This window comes from Etheostoma spectabile, chromosome 4 (genome assembly GCF_008692095.1).
Source record: "Etheostoma spectabile isolate EspeVRDwgs_2016 chromosome 4, UIUC_Espe_1.0, whole genome shotgun sequence".
Lineage (NCBI taxonomy): Eukaryota > Metazoa > Chordata > Actinopteri > Perciformes > Percidae > Etheostoma > Etheostoma spectabile.
The window spans coordinates 16,054,938-16,078,027 of NC_045736.1; the positions used below are offsets into that span (position 1 = coordinate 16,054,938).

The 23,090-nt window shown below is 38.3% G+C and overlaps 3 protein-coding genes across 5 annotated transcripts in view; 1 reads left to right on the top strand and 2 right to left on the bottom strand.

The window, feature by feature from the left end:
- The window catches only part of uba7 (ubiquitin-like modifier activating enzyme 7), a 34,162-nt gene extending 17,494 nt beyond the window's left edge, over positions 1 to 16,668 (top strand). Inside the window, exons 22-24 of the mRNA XM_032514005.1 lie at positions 12,592 to 12,693; positions 14,221 to 14,308; positions 15,400 to 16,668. Of these exons, the coding sequence (XP_032369896.1) occupies positions 12,592 to 12,693; positions 14,221 to 14,307 (189 nt within the window). The 3' untranslated portion in view covers position 14,308; positions 15,400 to 16,668. The remainder of the gene's footprint in view (positions 1 to 12,591; positions 12,694 to 14,220; positions 14,309 to 15,399) is intronic.
- A 472-nt stretch (positions 16,669 to 17,140) lies between these two features.
- Positions 17,141 to 19,615, bottom strand: LOC116688487 (PAK4-inhibitor inka2). 3 transcript variants are annotated; one of them, XM_032514562.1, is made up of 3 exons: positions 19,482 to 19,615; positions 19,329 to 19,378; positions 17,141 to 18,169 (listed from the first exon to the last, which is right to left on the bottom strand). In XM_032514562.1, the coding sequence occupies exons 2-3, from the start codon at positions 19,329 to 19,331 to the stop codon at positions 17,258 to 17,260; spliced, it is 915 nt and encodes a 304-aa protein (XP_032370453.1). In that variant the 5' UTR covers positions 19,332 to 19,378; positions 19,482 to 19,615; the 3' UTR covers positions 17,141 to 17,257. The 3 variants fall into 3 exon arrangements, with proteins under 3 accessions (XP_032370453.1, XP_032370455.1, XP_032370454.1); XM_032514564.1 differs by lacking the exon at positions 19,329 to 19,378 and having other exon boundaries at positions 19,482 to 19,597; XM_032514563.1 differs by lacking the exons at positions 19,329 to 19,378; positions 19,482 to 19,615 and adding an exon at positions 18,443 to 19,309.
- A 1,530-nt stretch (positions 19,616 to 21,145) lies between these two features.
- LOC116688038 (guanine nucleotide-binding protein G(i) subunit alpha-2) overlaps positions 21,146 to 23,090 on the bottom strand; it is a 43,798-nt gene continuing 41,853 nt past the window's right edge. The window contains exon 9 of the mRNA XM_032513809.1: positions 21,146 to 22,888. The gene's annotated coding sequence lies outside the window, so the exon portion shown is untranslated. The remainder of the gene's footprint in view (positions 22,889 to 23,090) is intronic.

A 23,090-nucleotide genomic window follows, 5' to 3' on the forward strand; every position in this document is an offset into this window, starting at 1 on the left:
GAAACAATATGTTAGTGAGACAGTTGTTGTGATTTTTGAAAGGGTGCTTTAGATGTGGTTGTGTACCACTCTGTCCACAGATAACTGTTTTACTGACAGACTCTTAACTAAAATGCATTACTGTTCATTCTACCACCATGCAAACGCTTTTCCAGAAATTGGTGCTTTAATGCAGCTGTTTCCCAAAATAGGAAGTTCCCCTGGCTATCCCCTGCTGCTGTTATAGATGCAGAAATATGTAAACAAGCGGGAGGCTGTCCTTGTCTGCTCAACACTGTGTGGTTCTTTAGACTTGTTTTCCTCCTTGGGTTCATCAGTTGGGAGGCCAAGGCACAGACCCTTAAATGACTAGCAAGCCTGTGTCTAAATGCAATCTGTAATCTGAAAGGGGTTGCTTGTGATCAAGAACCCACAGAGAATTATCACCCTCAGCTTTACATGGCATTTTAGTGTCTTTCAGGTTATTGTTTTGGTTGTACAGTCCATGACTAACTGTTCTGCTTCTCAGCAACCCTGTTTCCATCTGAAAAAACTTAAAATGCACTCTTTGTCACAAGTTGCTTAATACTGTAGGGAACTGCACATATCATATACATGCATGCCTTGTTATTGCAGAAAACAAAATGAGACAAAAAGAGACAAAAGGATATTTCAAGTTTAACATAGATTAATGAGTGCTGAGCTCCTGCAGCTGTAACTGAGCTGCAGCTTCAGTAAAACATGTGAAGTAAAACGCCAAGACAGAAGAGGATGTGTTTCAGCTGGTTATTAAATAGCTCTATCCTCAAACCCTCCAGCAGCTTGCCCAACTCTCTGTAGCAGTATGCTGTCTTTACTTGTCTTCTAGGCTGCCTGCTGGTTGTATGCCATGGAAATACTCCCTCTTCCATGTCTGTGCACAAATCCTCCACACTCTAGTCTTAACTTTGTGCCCTTTCATGCTCCCTTGATTTCCCTCTTCCCCAGCTTGCCCTTTTGGTCTCTAATTGAATTAGGAGTGTTGGAGGCAAGGCTCCTGATTTCAAGGAAACCACTCCAAGGCCGATACTCACACTGGTTCTTTGTTAATTGCCTGCAGAAATGACAGCTATTTCCTGCCTTCACAGGAAGCCGTGTATTGAAACCAGATTTCCCAGTGAGCACTACGTGATCTTGCTGTTTGGTCAGTAGAGCACCAGAAGGAGGCAGGGACTGTTCATCTTCTCCAGCCTCTGTTTAAAATAACTTTTCATTCACAACTTGCTCATCAAAAAAGCCTATTTAATATCAGTAAAGAAGAAACAAGGATGTTTGCACTTTTAGATGAGTATCCGGGTTGGTTATATACACTACCGGTCAAAAGTTTGGGGTCACTTAGAAATTTCCATTGAACTCCATTATAGACAGAATACCAGCTGAGATCAGTTGCATTGTTTTTTTAACCAGGGCAGCAGTTTCCAGATTACATTATGTGTTTACATAGTTGCAAAATGGTTCTCCAATGTTTTATCATTTAGTTTTTTTAAATGATAGCTGATTAGTAAACAGAATGAGCCTTTTGGATTGGATGAATGGTTGCTGATAATGGGCAATGTAGATATTGCATTAAATATCAGCCAACCACTCGGGTCAGTTGGTATTCTGTCTGTAATGGAGTGGTACGGAAATTTTTAAATGACCCCAAACATTTGACCGGTAGTGTATATGGCACCAAATGTAAAAATTCAGATTCAAATTTATCGCTGATATATTTTGATTATTTAGCTCACTTTCCTCACATTTAGTACATGTTATATGCAAGTTTATAAAAGTGAAATCCAAATTAAAATGTTAAATCTAAATGTTTAATCTAAACCTAAATGGTAAATCTAAATGTCAAATGTTAAATCTAAATGTACATTTTAAATGTAAAGTTAAATGTTTAAAACATTTGCAAATAGCCTATTTTGTTCATTGTTATTCCTGCTAATCCCATGGCGGATCCACGGTCGGTGGTGTGGACGGGGACACATCAAGGGGCGTGGACTTTTTGCATATTTCATTTACTGTAGCAACATTTAACATTTAGATTTAGATTTAATATTTAGAATTTACATTTTACTTTTTTTATTTTACTTTCATTAACATATTGTTGACAAGTTGTTTTATATGAATTTCTTTCTTAAATGTGAGAAAAATCACCTAAATGTGTGGAAAGTGAGCTAACAAATCAAAATATGTTTTGTAAAATTGGGTCTGAATTTTTAAATTTGGAACCCCCTAAATGTTTTAACCTGCAAAACCTGCAGCTACTCTATTTGTGATTTGAGCACTTATATAATTGAAGGTTGCACATCTGTCACACAAATAACAGGGACTGGCTTAAAGAGAGAACAAGAACAACAAAAGGGGAGACTTACCTCACATGTGGTTAAATCTGTGCTGGTCCTTGCACTGTGCCAGTAAAGAAACAGGGTGAACATGATCCAAGGCACTCTCTACTCCTCCGGGAGCTCCTGCATGGAGCTCCATTGTGCACTTCGTAACTCAAGACCCAGACATGAATAGTGCTCACGGGATAATGAGTAATCTGTGATCAACATAGATGGCTTGTGCCTTCTGTTGTCCTCCACGTTTTTTGTTGTTGGTGTTATTGTGTGGATGCCCTTATGTTTTTTAAGTCCTCTGTTGTTTACATGCATTGTTCCATCACTGCTGTTCTTTCATTCCACACAGATCATTAACTTCCCATTTGTGTCATCATAAACAGTATTACATCTGTACATGGGTCGCTTATTGCTGTAGCATCAGATAGAAACAAATATCATTTAGAGAACAGATTAATTCTTTATATTTATGGATATGTAATATGGCTCAGCATGTCCGCTCTTCATCTAGCCAAATTAAAAAGCCTGAGGCGTTTGGTAGTTAGCAGCTCTTTCAAATAGCTCTCAAACATATCTCCTCATCTCATACATATTTAAGCCACAGGCCAGATTCTTCAATGAGAAACACAATATCAGGATGGCTTGTTAGTTAGACAGAGTTCCCACACTCCAACTAGCTGAATCAGGGTTCCAACCTCTGTATCAACACTGAGGCCACGTTCACCTCTTTGAAGGATACTTGAGCAAGGCAGGGAATCCTAACCTGCTTCTAGAGGCACTACTCTGTAGTTGACCCTAACTTCTGACCTTCTTGGAGGAGCTCATATTCAGTTGATGTTTCCTTGAATAGAATACAACAATTTATGAAAGAGCTTAAATTAGTCATTTAAACCCCCCTCCCCTTAAAAGCTAATCAAAGTTTAGCAATCATAACTATACATTTCTCCATGTTAAAGAGTTGTGCATGGGGCTCTAGAAGCTAGACCCATGCAAAGTTTAGAGCCTAATACTACTGCTGTGGATTTTATTTTTCATGCAGGAAGAGATAATAAAGCTGGCTTTGTGAGGCATGTTCTAAATGTCTTTTATTGATATGGTATTGGTTATGATACCTCAGCTGGGTGCTGTCATAATAAGTTAACTTTGTTATTCTGCAGTGTTGAACACGTGTCTCTCTAGATTCATTGGAATGTGAAATACACCTGAAAGCAGATGAAATCATTATGTTTTACTTAGATTTTTATACAAGTATACACTCTCTCAAATATAACTTGAAGGAGCGTATTTATCTTTTTTATTTCTTGTATCAGAGGACTCTTTCTTCCTGCTTTATTATTCTGTCATTAAAGGACCAATTCTAGCGGACAATGGGCTGCAGGATTCACATTAGTGACATTCAATTTAAGTTCTTAAGCTGTTCCTGATCTCATGAGTTTACAAATTTACACATCAACTCTGAATTCTACAGGCCTTCTGTTATGTCTTTCTTCCTTTTTCCACTTCCTTCTCTTAGCAGGAACCGTTACCTCATACATATTCCAGCTTGTATGTCGAACGTCACATGTGGCTAATTGGGCAGGACAGTCTGTCTGCTTGCTGTCTGTCTGCAGACTGCATGTTGTTGTTCTGCCTTTCAGTACTTTATGTATACGGTGCACATGAGTCAGTGACTAATAACATACACATGTCCAGGTTCTGTTATGGAAATAGAAATAAAGTTTTTACTGGTAATAAAAGCCACATGAATGTGCTTATAAAGAACTTGGAACAATTTAGGTACATCCACAGACTGGGACTGCAGGGTTATTAATCCTAATGAGTGTTTATCATGGATTTTATTAATTCTATGCTTAACAAGCAAATTAATGGTTTTGACTTTGTGATGCTTGATAAAGGAACTGGCACCAATTTTCAACAGTCTGTTTGTCAAAGCTGAGCTCAGTCATCTTTAGGCTGGCAGTTTAAATCAAAACTGGCTATATTGTGTTTCATGATTAAAGCCAAAACAAGCCCGTCATTGGGTTTAAGCAAATGCAAAGTGTGCAGGTCTCCAGTCAGTAAGGAATTTCCAAGTTGATTACTATTTATACTGAGGGGGACACAAATTACTGTACCAAATTTTTTGGCAACCCATCCAATAGTTGCTGAGATAAATCACAAATGTCAAGCTGATTGTGGCGCTAAATGAAATCCCCAAAGTAATTTGAATTCAACATCTTTTTTTCTATGTGTGTAAATCACAGTTAAGATTAGGGTCAACATGGGATCCATGGGCTTAAAGTAGCAATGTTTCCTCTGCTGTATCTAGGCAGATGCAGCTTTAATTGGCCCCATTATTTGTTCAGTGCCTTGTGAGCGCTATGGAAGTCTCATGTGTCTTATTTGTTTGTGTCCAACAGCAGTTAAACTAACACCTTATCAACTGCTGACAGGAATTGGACATTATATTGACCCACAGATATCAATAACTTGCTCCAGTGGCATTGCACCACATAACCAAATAGTATGACCTTTGATTACAAAAGCCTTTTATCAGTGCCACAAGCTGGGATGTAGCAACAGAGGACACACATACAATACATTCAGAGCTGTGTGTTAAGATAAATTGATCCATGTGAGTGAAACAATTGCAGATGTGTGTCCCAAATCTATACTACATACCAATAAACATTATGTGCTGTATTTATTGTCAAATCAAAACAGGAGTTATCTCACGACACTTTCTACAGATAGTAGATCTAGACCACATAGCAATTTACAAAGCATATTCCTCCCAAAGTTCAAGCATTTGGTGCAGTGGCAAGGAAAAAATTCCAAGAAATCAATGTTCTTTGCCATTTTGTAAAAATAATAATCCAAAAGGTGTTGCACTTATACTTGGTAACACTTCATAATAGCCATGACTAATAAATGGTAAATGAAAGTTAATAATGGTACTGTTAGTGATGCTATAATGTATACTTTAACAGTTTATTGTTGAACACATCATAATCCTTGATATATTACATGCATGTATTTCATACATCTAAAATATGTAATTAACATACATAATTCCATTACTAATAATTAATAACATTATAAATCATAATGTCATTTTTTTGTGACCAGTAAAATAACTAGTAGCAAATAAGTATTCGCTAAAGTTTAGTTTACTATCAATTACCCATTTATTAATGATGGTTATTATAAAGTGTTTAAAAAGTGTTTTATCTGTATATCATTCCATCTTAAAAGATGCCCAATCATCTCACACTAAAAAGTAATTAACAAAGAACTTGCATGTATTACAAATGTTTAGAATTAAGTAAGAGGCTCTGTTACCCTTAATCCATGGTCTTTTGTTGTGACTATCTGATGCATCACTTTGAAGCTTTTTGTTCATAATTTATTGCTTTATAACTGTGATTTTGTCTTTCTGAGTGGCTCTGCAGGCTCCAGCATGTCAGTGGGCCATTTGTATTAGAGTAGCATTTTATTGACTCAGTCCTTCTGCCCCAGGTCATTTTCAGTCATGCGGAGTGTTGTTTTCTTCTCATTTGAAAGACAATCAATCACATTGCCATTCTGTTTGCTATTTTACACGTCAATGAAAGCCTTTCAAAAGCAACGGGCTGCTAATCTGAGTGTCCAACTCAGCACTCTCCTGAGAAGTGTTGGCATGCTGCTGCTGCCTCTGCTGCTCCTCCTCGCACGAGTCGGAAAGGCATCCTTCAAAACATAAAGTTTACAAATTTAACGTATAGTATTGTTTATACTGATTTTTAATGCATTAAGTTTGGTCTATTGTTTTAATTTTTTTCATTGAATTTTGAGAGGAGTGAAAGGCTGTTTTCCTGGTTGATTCTCTGGGGTGGTAGAAATGGGCTGGAGGTAGCAGTTGGAGGTCCCAGCCATCTGTTTCTTCATTGAAGTCCAAAGGGAGTGGTAATCAATAGTTACAAGGTAGCAGATGACACTCCCGATGAGACAAAGGGCACACTGTACATAACCATACTGTTGTTCTTTTGAAAATTAGTAAATAAGTAAAAATAGGCCATACAAGAAAACATGTTGCTATAGATCTGGGTAAACTGCATTTCACCAGCATAATTTCTGATTACGGTAATCTACCTCAAAACAAGAGTCACTTATAATATAATGGAACCAGAACCAGAGATGTCGTCTGTTTTATACCACACTTTCGTTGTTTTTTTAAATGGCCTATATTACCAGCAAAGCAACTTGACCGCTTCACCATTTGTCAGAGATTCGGGTGTGTTGTGCTAGTAGCAATCACTGTGTCCTCAAGCCGCTAGCTTCAGGCAAAAATGAGGAGCTCCAGAGGTCTGGCAGCCAGTTCCAAATTATCTCTCTTAGTAACGTTACATGGAACATCAACTATCTGGTTTCATGTACAAACATTGCATAAACATAGTTTAATGGAATTATGCTGTTTCACAATGTTGTAACAATTTACTAAACAAACAGAAGAAAGGACATTTTATGCAGTGGCATACTTGATTTTAATTTTATGGGATTTAAAATTTTTAGTGCTTTATTGTCAATTGTAACATCTTATACATACAAAAGTATTTGCGGAGTGCATCACTTCATGGTTATCCACAATGATCAGCATCAAGCATCAGACCAGTCTGCAAAGTCTGTATCACTTTCTGTGTTACTTCTTATCGAACACAAGCACACAGAAGAACAGGTACAAGGACACACATATTAAAGGTGCTGTAGAATACATTCACAAAATCATGCACCAGTGACACAGGTTGTTACAATAGAAAAAACAGTAGGCCTAATCAGTTCTCAGATATATTAGTACCTTGTAGAGCATTTACAACGGTGAGTTTACATCCATAGATGTGCTGCCATTGGCAGTATCACCATCAGCTCTGTGCAGTAGGTATGATGGAAGGTTAATTGATACTGGATGAATGAAAAGGAAATTTATAGTCCACTTATGTTTTTAGTCAGTTTGAAACATGAAAAATACTTCCTGGATTTAGTTTTAATGAATGTTGTTTTTGTCTCTTATGACTGTTTTTAAGACTCTTTATAAGGCTGTTGCAACTAGAATTGTTCAAAACTATTTATCTCATACAGCAGCAATGATATACATTCAAATATCTTTACATTTTAAAGAAAATAAAGTATCAGCTAATCTTGTGAAAGTAATCCTTTAATTCAGCTAAAAGACAAACCTGTGTGCTTTTAAAAAAGACTGACTATTTTACTTTTTGCACAGTTTATCTGAAATAACCTTCGTGCATACCTGCTTGTATTGCAATAAGAGCATACAGTAGTCAATTTGACTGCCATATGTTTAGAAATGTGGCTTGACTTTGAGGCTCAGTAAAGGACTAATCTTGGACATTATGTCTTAGTGAAATCAACCAGATTGTATACGAAATGAAATCTACGGCAAGCTAAAGAAGATTAAGATGAAAATTTATGAAAAGACCACACAGACCCTCCATCTGCCTCCGTTGAAGCTCACTTTGAAGCCCTCCAAAGGGAAAGAGTTGCCTTTGAAGCAACAGGCCTCTAGCCACAACGGGTTATAAAAACGTATCCACTGTTGGGATTCTGTACAGATAATAAAGCTGAGGCAGGAGCATGCCTTGTAGCAAACTGCAGGGAGGAGGACTTATCGAGGCATCCAAAAATGTTCCATTGTCTTAAAGGGCAAGATTAAAAACTCACTTTATGATAACACTCCATGTGCATTGACCGGTGCAAAGCGACCAGCATGACTGTGTTCTCTAAAGGGGGGCACAATCAGACATGGATTCATTATACCTCCTTATCAGGTTCACTTGGCTGAACTTCCTCTGCACTACATTCCCATGGTCTTATGTATATCTGCAGTCAGAGGCATCTATTTTTGGGTTCAGCAGGCCTTGTTATCATAAGAGTCTTTATTGTGTATCAGGTCCTATGTTGTTAAACTGCCTTAGTGAGTGGGTGATTACAGCACTATTTATATTGAAAGAACCTAAACCTGATTTTAAAATGTAAATGTGAAGCGTGAATTTAAAGTGGCTATATGTAACTTTCAGTTTGTGTTGATTTCTAGTGGCTGCTTTTGACAAAAGCAGTAGTGTTTTTACCACACCTGCTGTCGTAAAGGTCTTTTTTTATACTGTTTTGTATTGCCCACTGTATTACTGAGTTGGAGTTACCATGAGGGCATACAGTTGTGATTAATGTTTTGCTCAGACAGAAAATAATTTACTTACAATAAGAGAATACGTCAAAGATCCATAGTTGCATTTCAATTGTTTCATGTTGTTGGATGGATCATGAACTAAAACGGGTATCACTGTCACTGTATCACGATACCAAAGCATTAAGATATTGTTGTAGCAACCAATGTAATAATAACTTTGGCATTTCATGAAACCCACTGACGCTTTACATAGTTACAGGGGGACAAGGGAAAAGAAAATAGGGCAACACAAACACGGACTAAAAGGATAAACATCCGCTCTAAATGTAAGGGGGATGTCATTTAACCTAGGCTACTGACGTACAACCACATTGTGTGTTGTAAAGTTATTTTGTGAATGAAATATACATATTACATACCTGAGGTTAAATTTGGGGTAGGTTTTGATTCATTTACAATTCCATAATTGTCTTCAGCTGTTGAAACCCTGACTGAGACTGAACTTGGGTTTTCCACTTGGTCTCTTACTTTCTCTTTTAGCTTTACTTATTTTTTTGTTTATTTATTTTTTCTGTGATAGCCCTGCCCCAAGATCAGCTATGTAACTACAGCAGATAACGTCTAAAATGAAATAAAAATAAAATTAGCAGACAGTAGAGCATTTGCAGACGTGATTTATTGTGCGTTAAAGTCATCTGTTTCTTTATTCATCTGTTCCTGTTTTACAGTTTTAAGACCAGCAAGTGAAGGGGGAAGATGTATGTGTGTGTATCTGATATGTGGCTTATTTTATGATAAGATTAATTTAGATTTTCTTTCCTGCATGCTGTTACTGTCTACATTAAGATTTTTTAGGAAGAGAAAGGAAGCTTGCCAGGCTTCCTGTCAACAATAGGAAGCAGTCTGAAGTTTGGCCTGGTAAGGTCAGATATTAGGGGAACTTTCTATCTGAACAGGATTCATAAGGAGAGATAATGTATAATATGCACACTCTTTAATAATGCAAAAGCCACAAACACTCATTGAAATTTGGATGAATTTTGTCTATTTAAAAAAAAATTACAAACGTAGATTCTGTTTACAGTCAAGCATTTCTAATTTGGCCTTATATCTCAAGACAAGGGGATGAAAAATCAATGCGTTATTACAGTATCACTAAGCATTTGTGTTACTGATACATTAAAAGAATGGTGTTTTCCACATTGTGACTGCAGTTGATACAGCCACTGTACATGTGTTTTTTCCATAGCATCAGTGAAGCTCTGAAGGGAGAAGTGAGAAGCAGTTAAACAAAATGTCACTGTGTTCCTTTACTGTGTTGGAAAGACCAGCTGTGTCATGTTTTAGGGGGAAGTGCTAAGCTCCATTTATAGTACAGACTACAATATGTGGACTGCTGAAGAGAGAATTGGCTGTTCTCCAACAACAGACTAGACAGAGTATAAACTTATATGTCCACCACTGTGGCTTTACTCCAGGCCTGTGAAGCATCACAGGTGACCTCTCATACAGTAATGTTACATTTTAAGCCTTGCCCAGCTTTAATTGGGTGGACTTTTATGTTATTATGCACACGTTCTCATGAACTGGATTGTTTGAGAACAGCCCGTATTATGTTAAATGTGTTTAGTTGATTTTCCTTTTGATTCTATTTTTGTGACAGCAGTGTCCACCTTGAGTGTGTTTGTTTTATTATTAAAATATAACAGTGGATAAAGATGTGTCTATAACATAAAAAATAACTGCATTTGGGCTCCTAAAAAAACAGATTTAGTTACACTGGTAATTTGGTTACATGATGCTGTGAGAGGAAAACCATAACATGTTGCTTCACAATCCTTCTCTTTTTCCAGACATAACTGTATCATTGGGCAATTTTAGTTTTTTTCATGGTAGAAAAAAGATACTGTTGTGATTGTGGGAAACCATTTCCAATTTTTTCCAGCAGCCAGTTTGGTTCCAGCAATCTTGCTTCTTGCCTTTTTTCTCTCTCTGCTATAGTGTTGAATAGTTGACGTCACTCGACACACGGACTGATGTGGTAGTTGATTGGCTTCAGGTTCCTGCCAGTTGTGTGACAGATATGAGAGAGAGGAAGTTAGGATAGAGTAAAAAATAGCCTGCATGCTGGCTTAGCATTGTGTAAAATCAGCATCTGCACACAAAAGCACTCTGGCATGGAACCACTGAATGAAAGAGGTCCATTTTATGTCAAGACTGACAATAACTGTGCTATTGCATGGCCATTTAAAATAATGGTCTTTTGTACTACAAGTGCATTTCAGGTCTAAGTTCTGTTCTGCCAAGTGGAAGTTTGAAGGTATACTGATAATTCACTCGGCATAACCATTAAAGAACTTAATATGACCATGGGTAAGAAGTGCATCTTGCAAACAAAACGTGCTTTGTTTGAAAATGGGACAAAGGACCCAGACACCCTGTCAGACTTGAGGAGAAGTATGCTTCGAGTGTGTCTCCATAACCCCAAACCCTATAAGTGGTGGCAGTTGTGAGGGGTGGTCGAGAAGTTCCCCTTGGCTGCTGGAGCAAAGATAATTGGACCCAGGTTTAGCCAGAGTTTAAGTATTCACATCTCCAGCCAAGTTTTGATCTTCACAACTTCTCTCGCCAGACAGCATGAGAGAAGGGTCGTCTGACTATGTGACACATTGACAAGGAAGGAATCCTGACTCAGATCAGGTCAGGTGATGTTTTCTCCCAAGGTCCTACACAGATGGATTATAACGTTTATTGTAAATAAGTGGTGGCATGTGAAAACCGGTATCTGTCCATTGACAGAAGAAACGCTGTTTGCAGAGGTTTGAATTGATCTGTCTGGGTGTTAGTACTTTGCACTCAGTATTTGTTTGAAGGTCATAGGTCAATTCTATAAGAGTTGTTGTCTGGTCATCTGTCTCATGAGATACGAGGGCTGTGACACAGTACTGTAGAATGATAGTGGAGTCTGAGGCAAAAAGAGATGTGTTGTTTGTAAAGTTTTCTCAATGAATGACATTGGTTAAGCTTCATATATCGGTTAATGTTTTGCAATTTTGAACTACCTTTTAGTCCAAATATCATCATCCCATCCCAGAGCCCAAAGGAATATCTTTAAATTGACAGAAAACTAAAAAAATGTTTTGATACTATTGCTGATATGATAGCAAGGTTTTGGTAATGATACTAAAATGAAGTGTGTCCAATAGATAAAAAATGTGACCATATGTTCAATGCCAGCTTTCAGTACTTGATTTGGATGCTCTTGTGACACAAAAATTAAATTCACAGTCCAATTATCAGAATGGCCATATATGAATTTTCAATTTTTTTACTTAATGGTAATTGAAAAAATATTTTCAGCACATTGTACAATCAGCAAAAAGAGGACTAAAAGTAGGTAAAAGTTGCTATTCCCAGTCTAAACACCCACAGTCTATTTAACACAGAAGACTGAAAGAACAACAGGAAATTCAGACTGAAAATGGCCCCTCAATGCTCGATCTTCAGCTACTTGAAGTGCAATCTGGCAGGGTGGATTGAAAAATTCCTATGTTGTTATTTCACTGCCCAGAGCAAGACCTTTATATTCACACAGATGCAGTTTTTACAAGAAACATTCTTCAACTTTTTCTCAAGTTGCACAAATATTATGTGCCCCAAACCGCACTGACATGGCTGCATGAATTTGTTTAACTAGCACAGGACAATGGCAAAACTGGTAAATCAAGTAAGTCTCATAGATCGAAACCTGAGAACAGCAAGTGGGTCACTTCATCACACATAAGGAAGCACCTTCTTGACCTCATGGCGACTTGTTCAGGTCCACACCGTAGCGTTCAGAAGGCTGCTGATTGTTCTCAGCTGCTTTATAACACAGTGATGAAACATGCTGTCCCTCTGTCTGTGAGTGTCCAGGACTGTTGTTATGGACCCAACATTTTCTGCACATCCCTCATAGCAAGTAGTACTTAGTCTGTCAACTGTGTGTGTGTGTGTGTTGTGTGTGTGTGTGTGTGTGTGTGTGTGTGTGTGTGTGTGTGTGCTTGTGTGTGTGCGCATTGGTGTATGTGATGTGTCTATCGGCAGGTCGCAGGAAAGAAATACACCCTGTGGGATGACTTCCTCGTTGAGGGCAGACGTGGCGGTCAGCAGGAAATGACCTTGCGAGATCTGTTCCAGTATATCAAGGTATAGCGCCTCCTCATTTCTCTCAGCAAGGAAACACACACTTTCTTCACACCCAGTGCTATTGAGTACATATTTCATGCATGTTTTATTTATTTTTTTATCCCTAAACTTGTTCACCTTCCTCCAGTGCACACAATAGCCATTGTTTCAAATGATGGCTTCTTTGCACCTTCCATTCACAACGTAAGGACGAAAATCTACCATCCTGGTGGAAACTCTTTTTGTTGAACAATTGACTTTCTTTTCACTGCTTGAACGATGTTTGGAACCTTTTCCCCAATGCATATGTATACTACTTATACATGCTCATCTTGGTAATTATGGCTAATGTGTATTCACTGCAAGGCAAACAACATCAGATTTAACATTTTTACACTCAGACAATGTGTTGATTAGCAATTTTTAGAGCTGCTGGTTGGTGGATTTTGTCACCTTTGGACAGAGCCAACCTAGTTGGTTCCCCGTTTTAAGCTATTGTGCAAAGTTAAGATATTACAGAGGTACCAATCCTCTCTCTGCAAGAAAGTAAATACATGTATTTCCAAAAATGTCAAGCTTTTTCTGTAAAGGCCTCTACTTAACTTCAACAACCTAGATTTAATGATTTGTAAGAAATGCCATTAGATAAGTAAATTGAGATAGTTTGAAACAACTGGATTAAATATTGTGTTTTTAGTACCTAAGATGCTGCTTTGTACAAAAATAACACCAAATAACTAGTAATAGATAGAGTGGATAAACATGGACTGTTCCAATTGAAGTCAAATTGTTGGACAGGTGACAAGAGTTTCCACCACACTGACAAATGTCAAACTGTCACTTCCCACCATTCTAAATTTCATATTGTTTGTTTTTCTGACTGAACGTATAGCAAATAGTTGAGCATAAACTGGTTGATTAGGTGATTGCCCCCATAGTGTCCCAGAATACAATGTACACTTATAGAAGACACTTCACCTACCAATTGTAGCCAGGATATGTGTCTGCATATCCTGTAAAGTAGTAGTAAATGTAATGCAGTAAAAACCTATCCTATTGCTCTAGCATACTCAGTACATTGCCTTTATAATACCATATAGGTCACTTGCAACAGAAATGTCTAAGCACATGACTCCTGGCCTGCACGTTCTTTCCCTGAACAGACGTTAGGATTATTGATCCTGTTGGAGTTTGTTTTGAAGAGGCAAAGGGAAAATAAATTGGCAAGTGCTCATATTTGCTCCAGGTTTTGTTTAACCTTTGACTGGCCGGTTCCTCATGGTTTGTTTGTGGAGACACAGAGGACCTTTCTGAACTACTGAAGGGGTTTGAGGCCACAGGTCATAATCAGCTCTGCTGCATGCAGGCAATACTCTACTCTCATAGAATAGAATACAATAGAATAGAATGCCTTTTTATTGTCACTATACACATGTACAAAAAGATTAAAAGCATCTTCTTTTCCAGTGACAACATGTATGTAAAAATTGCCGTTGTTGCTGTTATATGCACTGTGCTATGTTTAAATAATCATTTTATTGGTGACAGGTATATATAGTCTTAGTGTCTGATTGCGTGCCTACTACTACGGAACAGCTGTGTTATACACGGGGCAAGAAGACAGGCTCAATCTGAGGTATGTCTAGCCAGGACAAAGATACAGTGAAATTTTGCATATGCATGACTACACACGGCACGCTACCCAGGGCACATAAACAATCACAATAAGCAGCCTCTCCTTTGTTTAGAGGCTAATGGCAGAATGAGGTGTTTCCTCCAAACTTGTGAGCAGAGAACCTGTTGACACAATAAATGCATCACTGAACACTGTCGAGTGAGAACGATCCTCCTCAGGTTTCCTTCTGTTTGTGGAGGACAAGAGTTAAAGAGTTAAATTAGTGTGAACCTTTTTTCTGGCAGCTGAGAAGCCACGCTTTTCTGGGCCTGTTCAGCGCTGCAGCATATAATAAGCCCTGGGGTGTTTGAATTTGATCAGGTGCGTCATACTGTGAACTCCTCATCAAGAACTAAAATACAGCATGCACCCTCAGTGATGTTTCGATTCCATGTAACTGTAATAAACCAGACATTTCACAAGAAAGGTGTAAACTGACATATTTGATTGTTATTGTTCTATGCTCAAATCTTGCTGAGGCCTTTATGTTCAAGTCTCTGGGTAGTTGGTGTTGTGTTGTTGTGGTTAGATTAAGCTGACGGGGAGAAGGGCAGAGTGCTGGCCATGTGGACACACATGACAAATGCTGTCTTCAGTAGTCACCTCATCTGCTGTTGCCCTGCTCCAAGCTTCCTGTGTTGGGCCAGTGAGGGGGAACTTGAAACCTAATAACACAGATAAAATTCAAAATGATTTAATTGTATAGCTGATATTATTCTACATTTTTGTTATTATCAAAAATTCCTGTGAAAGACCAAAGCCAAAAGCGCATTCTCCTTTTGAACTTCCCAACCCTGTCTGTGGCCCCAAGACCATTCTTTTAATCTGAACCTTACACAAACAGAGTAAATAGTATATTTGTTGGGGACTATTTTCAGCCACTGATTAATACACTTTTTGCCTGCTACTGATTATTTCCAGCAGCAGGACGGTGTATGTAGAATTGACAAGCCAGTTATGGTGGTCTGTCGCATAGAGAAACACTATACAGTGTATCAAGCTTTGGATACATCCATATATTTAGGTAGCATGAATTCTGTATATTTTTGTAGTGTTTCTGATGTGGTGAAGATGGTCACCAAGAAAGATATCCCTCCACACAAGAAGATGCTGGAGTTGATCGCCTCATTTGTTGAAGATGAGGACTGTGAGTCAGTCCCACCTATCAGATACCTGCTGTTGTGATGCCACCGATTCCACAAAGTTTCCAGTAAAAATGCTTCACATGGAACCACTTCAATGTGACAAAGTAAACTTAACACTCCTGTGACATCATATCAGTTAAAAACATCCTCATTTTGTTGCTTTAGCTGTTGCTTACAAAGATTCATATCTGAATGTTTTTTCCCCTCAGCACATGTATATATATTCCTTTCATTTCCTTTAACAATACTTTTTATTTTATTGACACTAATCATTGTAGTGAATAAGTGAATAATTCCACAACCGTTATCTATTGTCCTGTCTCATAGCCATGTCCCAATAAATACCACAGAATGCACAACCATTAGGCTAATATCCTTTCCTCTTTTTTTACGCTAAGTTTACACAAAAGTGTAAATTTATCAATTTGTACTTTCTATACAAAATACCAGAGATGTTACCAAAAAGTTCTGTTTGCTTTTGGTTTTCATTTAAATGTAAAATGTGTTTTCCAAGAGGTCAAGGTAACAGGTGCCAGATGATATCATCCGTACAAGATGAGAAGATGCCTTCTTCTCATCTTATATGGATAAGATGATCTGGCGCTGCTGGCGCAGTACTGGCCTGGTTTCTTGGTTTAATTCAGGTCAGACTGAGCACGATTTTGAAGGGGTGCAGTCAGAACAGGCAGTTGGCACAGTAGGTAAAGTGCTTTCATGCTTCAGGGTGCTCTTGCCATCTGGACACAGCTGCCTTGGTTAAATCCCGCTCCGAGCACACATGCATCCCCCCTCCCTCCCAGAAGAATCCCAGAACAGGTCAGAGTGGAGAAGCTGGACTCATCTGCAAAGCTTTTGTCTGTCCTCAGATGGCTGATGTGCATGCCCTGCCCTTTTCCACAACCTCACAATGTGTTTCACTTCACACCCTCACATTAACTTCATCTGTCATTTTGTCAATGCTCTGCTCTCCCAGTTGAATCTTGTCGTGAAGAATCCTCTCTGAAATGATCACTGCAACTACTTAGAGGGGTTATTAATTCACTGTGGAATTAATCTTGGGTTTGAAAGATGCTGTTTGTGATTCAGTTATGTTGGAACAATAGTAATTCAATAAATGTGTCTATGAGGAACCATGTTATATCTGTGTACTTTAATACTAGACTTCAGTTCCCTTAACATCTGCATATTATTAGTATTACTATTATTATTATTATTATTATTATTATAAGTCACACACTTTATCTTCACTTGATCACACTATGATTACCACACCACACCCAATCTCCCATTTACCCAGGTAAGGGTCCTGTTGAATATACAGTACTTGGTTTACAAAGCTTTTGACCGTATACTGTGTGGGTTTTTTAATTGAACCTAGATGTATATTGTTGTATAATATTTTTACTTTGTCATGCAATGTCTCTCCCACCCACTAACTATCAAAAGACAGACTGATTGAGCTTAAAAAGTTGACACAAAATATTGCATTCATGATAACGGTTGACACCATCACCCCTATAACATCATTTGACTTATGAAGAATTACGAAGAAACTTAAAATATGTCAAACACAATTACAGATGGCTAGAATAATATGAGTTTTACAGTTAGCACTGCTCAAACTCAGGCAGGAACACAACACATTTGAATTAAATCCAAAACACTTTTATTCCAGACAAAAATTGTAGACAAAAATCGAATTAGGAAATTAGAATCATCTTATTTTATTCAGTGTTAAAGGCTCAGTCTGCGAATACAGCCTTACTTAAATGTATCCAATAATGTCATTGCATATGATGGGTTGTCGGCTGCCTGTCTTCATGAGAGCGGTGAACTGGTAGAAGTCAGTGTCTGGTTGATGTAGGCCTGTGTGGGACTGGTGAAAGAAAGGTTTGAGAGCCTGGAGTCCCACAGGACAGGACATCCGTTTGGGAGCCTCTGCAGCACTGCGGACCCTTGTGGAGTCTGTTGGCCTCACCTCCACACTTTTAGACATTCCTGCCAGTTTGCGCCGCATATTGATCAAAATGTCTTTGGCAAGACGCCGGCCCGCACTGGGTTTTAGTTCTGCTGGCTCAGGACACTCTGGTAGGTCCATCCAGTTCTTTATTAGGTCAGCAAAGCTGTTGTCCCCCAGAACCAGAGGCTGTCTGTTCCTGCTGCGGCTCAGCAGCAATGTTGTCCAGTCCTCTGGGTCACTGGCCTCAAATGAGGTCCAGCGCTCCAGGCAAGCGTCCGAAGTGGATTTGGGGCGGATTCGGCCAGAAGGTCCTCTGTTTGTGCGGAGGCAGGCAGAAGAAGAGACTCGCACATTCCTGGTCCTCCTCAGCACCACACCTTCATCGTGCCAAGAAGCCTCAGAGTAACCCGAGTCAAAGTCCAGACTCTTTTCACTGCTTGGGGAGTCTCTTGTCAACCGTTCATGCTCCTGATGCTCTTCCTCTTCTTCCAGGGTGCTGGCCAGGCAGCAGGCAGAGTCATATGTGCTGGCGTCAGAAACACGTAGACGAGTGAGTCGCTCTTGCTGTGCCCTCTGTTTGCAGAGCCGTGTCACAGCGAAGGACCGAGCGCATGGTTCACTCAGTGGCCTCGGTCTGCTTATCTGCTTTAGGTCCTGCAAGGATCTCATCATGCACTGCATTTGGTCCCGGAGGCACTCAGAATCTCCTAAACACAGCTACACAATAAGACAGACACAAAGATTAGTGGTGCAGGCAAAATTTAAATTTAGTCTATTTAAAAACAACACTTCTAACCAAAAAGCTTTGGTTGACTTTTACAGGAGTCTACAGAGCAGTTAGGCTCGCAAAAAAAAAAACTATCATGGCCTGGCCGGTCTAGCTAAGACACAGTTCCCTCTGTTGTTTCCAGAACTGGGCCAATAAGATTTTTACCAGCTGAGATCACTCTGCTCTATGACCATATAACAAGTGAAGCATTCCTGACAAACCTCAGAGCAGCTTTATGGAGACCATCCCATGCAGTTTGATCCCAGAAAATGAAAAAATTGTGGCTCTGAGAACAAGCTGCACATTTTACACAGGGAAAGACTCTCCCTGCCTCCAAGAGGGGAAGGTTGAACAAAGTAAAGCTGAATTGTGGAGGAGTGCCGAGGCACATATCCTCTCTGGATTCCCCTAACTGACAGGATGTTGACTGGACTGCATTATAAAGCAGGAAATGACAGCAACATTTTGGAATTACACAATGTGCATGTATTAATTATGAATCATGTCATCGTTCAGCCTTCAGATAAACTGAAATCAATGCAGTCCAGCTGATGCAACATGATCTTTACAATCATCAAACCAAGTTTTTTCAAGTAGGCTATTTGGGCGGTAGAAAGCACACTGTCCCTAGTGCAGTCAAGAGCTCACTTTTTTTGCCATACATTTTGTTTTCAAGTTCTTATAATATTGAGCTGGTGGAACCTCCCTGTCCGCCCAATGTTTTGGTTTGGAGTAGTAGGGACACCACAATGCCATGATGTTATCACAGCTGTGGGTGCTGAACCATTTGGCCCCTGGGGGAGACTTATCTGGCATAAAGAGACATCCTCAGTGGGACAGTGTGCACCTCTTAAAATGCCCTGTTCTCTTTGCCTGCCTTCACACAACGAGAAAAAAAGATTCACTCAGTTGTATGCATTTGGCAAGGAAAGTTTGGTATGAATTAACTGTGACTTGGGGGATGAAAACACTCTGGATTTGAGAAAAATTCCAATAAAGAAGTGCGTTAAAAGGAGAAAAAAAACATACCTTTTTAATCCCAATTAAGCCACTCCTACGCATCTATGAAACTGTCCAAATATATAAAAGCACGTGAAAACAACTTACCATAGCGTGTGAGTAAATTTCTGTAGTGAAGTTCAGAATCTTAATTGTTTCTGCAAAAAGGAAAAATGCATTAGATGAGTGATGAGCGTTTTTTCACAACTAGGCTATTACACCTCTTAAACCATAACGTGATTTATTAGTAATAACACTCACCTTCGCATTTGGTTCAGAGTTAACCCCAGTACAATCCACAACTGCAAAAGTTTACAGCTGGTCAGAGATGAAGCGTCGCTCTGTATAGTTCCCTCATCTGACCACATGAAGGTCTGTTAGCTGACTTTGACGATGCTGAGCTTTTCGCTGCAGCAAATCAGCACAGAGCATCACAAAAACAGCCAATAGCAAGTCGCCTGAAACAAGACACCTCTCTGTGTAATTACAGCGGTTCCTACTGTAACTTTAATTGTGTTACCCATATGTATTACACTGTTGAGACAACAATCTGGAGTTGGATATGTAGAACAATTTTATTGAACAATATATAGACAATGATCATTTTAAAACGTTTTCCTTTTAACCATTTATCCAGATACTACTACTACTTAAATATTACGAATCACTACACTGATTATTGTATTAAATGCATTATTATTTTTATTTATAAGTTCAACGCTTCATTGTAGTTTCCCAAGGCTGTGTACATTATTGCAAAGTATAAACGCCACTTTTTTTTAATTGGTTTGGCTGAAAACCTCTGAATACGTGTGTGGGGATTAACTAAATCTACATGTCGCCACCTTGTGGATCTTTGTTAACACGAGCTCCCATGATACCTTTTTGCACTGACTTTGCATATAAACCTTTTCACACCCTTTAAGGTCTGCATACAGTCCGTTCACCATCATTCTCCTGATTGGTGTTTGGTAATGCAAACACGGTGTTGGGCTCAAGTTAGTTCTCATTTCATGTGTAGATAAGCAAACCATTTACACGACTGCGCCTCTCGCCTCGCCGTCTTTGGATGTTGGTAACACTTTATATTCAATATAATTCAGCCACAGTGGTGGGAGACTATCTGACCCTTCTCTTTAGCAAAAGTGGGTGCCAATACAAAGCTGTGAAAATGCTCTATTACAAACTAAAGAACTGCATCCAAAGTCCTACCGAAGTAGAAGTAGACTACATTATAGGTAGCATAAGCAAAATAAAACTGACACAAAAACAAAACATATGCACATAAAACTTATTTTATACGACTTTATTAGATTATTAATACTAATTCATCAATTTGTAAGCTTTTCACTGGTAATCGATTGAGTCCAGTCTAGTGGTCACCAACCTAGGGGTAGAGCCCCTCCAAATGGTCACAAGATAAATCTGAGGGGTCAGAACATGATTGTTGAAGTAAGAAAATATAAATAAAGCACACAATATAATATAATTATATTATATTTTATTAATTAAAGTATAAATTAGCACAAGTACCTCAGAGTTATACTTAATTACATTACTTAATACAGTAAATGTACAAAGTTACTTTTGCTAATGGCCAAATGGCACCAACATAGATTATCCTGTCACCTACTTTGAGTTTTTTCTGTGGGACCTGTGAAGAACTAACCACACTTTGATATTTGTACACACTCCATACTGCAATGCCAGTGCAAGCCTCCATAATATTTCATAACTATGCTCTGGGTCATAGTCTTGTGTTTTTACAAATAAACTGCTATATTTGAGCACAGAAGTCCATTTTCTTTTTGTGATCAAATCTTTTTATTTTTATATTCAGAAAAAATAATAATGTAAACATAACATTCACAAACAGTTACAGACAACACACTGGGACATAGGAACACGTCCCAGGGCGAAGTCCATTTTCTTATATGTGTTTATTGATTTTTAAAATATGACACAAAACACTTTCAGGGGCAATCCCCAGAAATCCATTTCTGACCTTTAGTTCACAAGACATAATGTCAACTCAAAGTCTCTTTATTGGCTTTTCCTGAGCTTTCAACCCCATCTTATGATCTTCATCAGCAAATGTTTTCTGTTTCTACTCTATGGTTCTCTTTGTACATTCTGTTTTAGTTTATTTTAAGTAGAGTTTGGCCCAAACATGGAGGAACAGAATAATATGCTTTTCGTGCATTTTCTTTTGACACATCACACTGTAGAATAAAAGATCATGTGAGCAAACTTTTATTTACATGTAACAAGTGAATAACTTTAATCTTAAGAGTAATGAACGGATTTGTTTCAGTGCTGAGTTGAATTTTTTTGTGAACCAAAGTGGAGTAGAAATAGCCCTAATTCACACTATGGCAATAGCATGTCTCTAAAGAACACGTGTAAACAGATATCAAGGCACAAACATACATAAGACTTGAAATGGAACAAATATTACGGATTAATCCATGTAAGAAACAGACATAAGCACTTAAAATCTTGCAGATATCTTAAAAGTGACACGTAACCACTTCTGTTTTGTTTCTTTAAAGTAGAAGTTACTAAAGGAATGTTATTCAGTTTGTGGGGGATACTAGCTAATCTATGGACATGCAGAACAATGCACTAGTGTAACCATGAATATTGATTCTGTGTAAACATTGTACAAAAAACTATTTTCCCTTTATCCATTTTCATTCTCCATGCTTGTTTGTTTTCTTCTAAAAAATAAGCCCTGTACAGTCAAAAGGTTCATAAAATGCCAAGATTAGCTAACGTAAGTTAATGTAATTTTTATAGAAAAGTTGTTTTTGTACTGTATTTTCTTACTTAACTCTAAAGACAAATACGGAAAGTAAAATAAAAATCTAAAAAAATCCCAAAAGAGATCTGAATACCCAAAAAATGAGACTCATCAACTAATAATCCAGTTCAAAATTGGTCCTTAAAAGGCCTATTAAGGATGAAAAATACTTAATTTTGCTGTATTTTCATTGCTTTCATGCTATGTGGCATGGTGAGATAATGGGTTATTATTATTAGTTTTCCTCTTCCAACAATTATTTTCCACTTAAAGCTATAGTGCGTAGTTTCTGTTGCCCCCATGAGGAATTCTAAGTAATGACAACAACACTGTCAGCGCGTCCACATGATATAAGTCTTACGTTATTGCACACCACCCCACCCCTCCTCCACGCAGTTGCCAGTAGCCAAGAAGGACACGGAGGATTAAAAAAAACATGACAGACTCTTCAGAAGAGGTCTGCACTTGAGCTGAACGTCTTAATTAGCTTTGTAGCAACACATTCTGCAATGGCTTGACTGTAACGGGCGTTCATTAATATAAAAAAGTTACGCACTAAAGCTTTAAACCAGTTGGATAATATAATTTTGGCTTCAAATCTAATTTGAAAACTGAAAGGGGTCCTTGGTCAAATATATATATGAACATTATGAGAACCCTTGATCAAGAGCAGTAAGACATATTTAAAATAAAAAAATATTAACACAATTGACAGAGAATGTAATGGTTGCAAATCAGTGATTGTTTACGTTCTTTAAGGTTCCCCTTTAGGAATCAAGTCTGTTATGGTTTTCATTATGAAAAGCAGTAGTAATCACATGGCTCTCGCAGTCTCTCATGCAGTCTGTGTGCGTTGGGCATCGCTCTGCATGAACAGAAAGACAAAAAAAGTAACTTCAAACAAATACAATACAAAATGATAGAAGAGCTCTTATTTCACTGTTTAACTGCACAAGGGCTTGGATTTATGTTTTGTAATTGATGCTATTTAATATGGTCCTCAGCTACTATAGTAAAATGCAGAGACTTGGATATGTCTACATTATATTTGCCAAACACAAAAATAT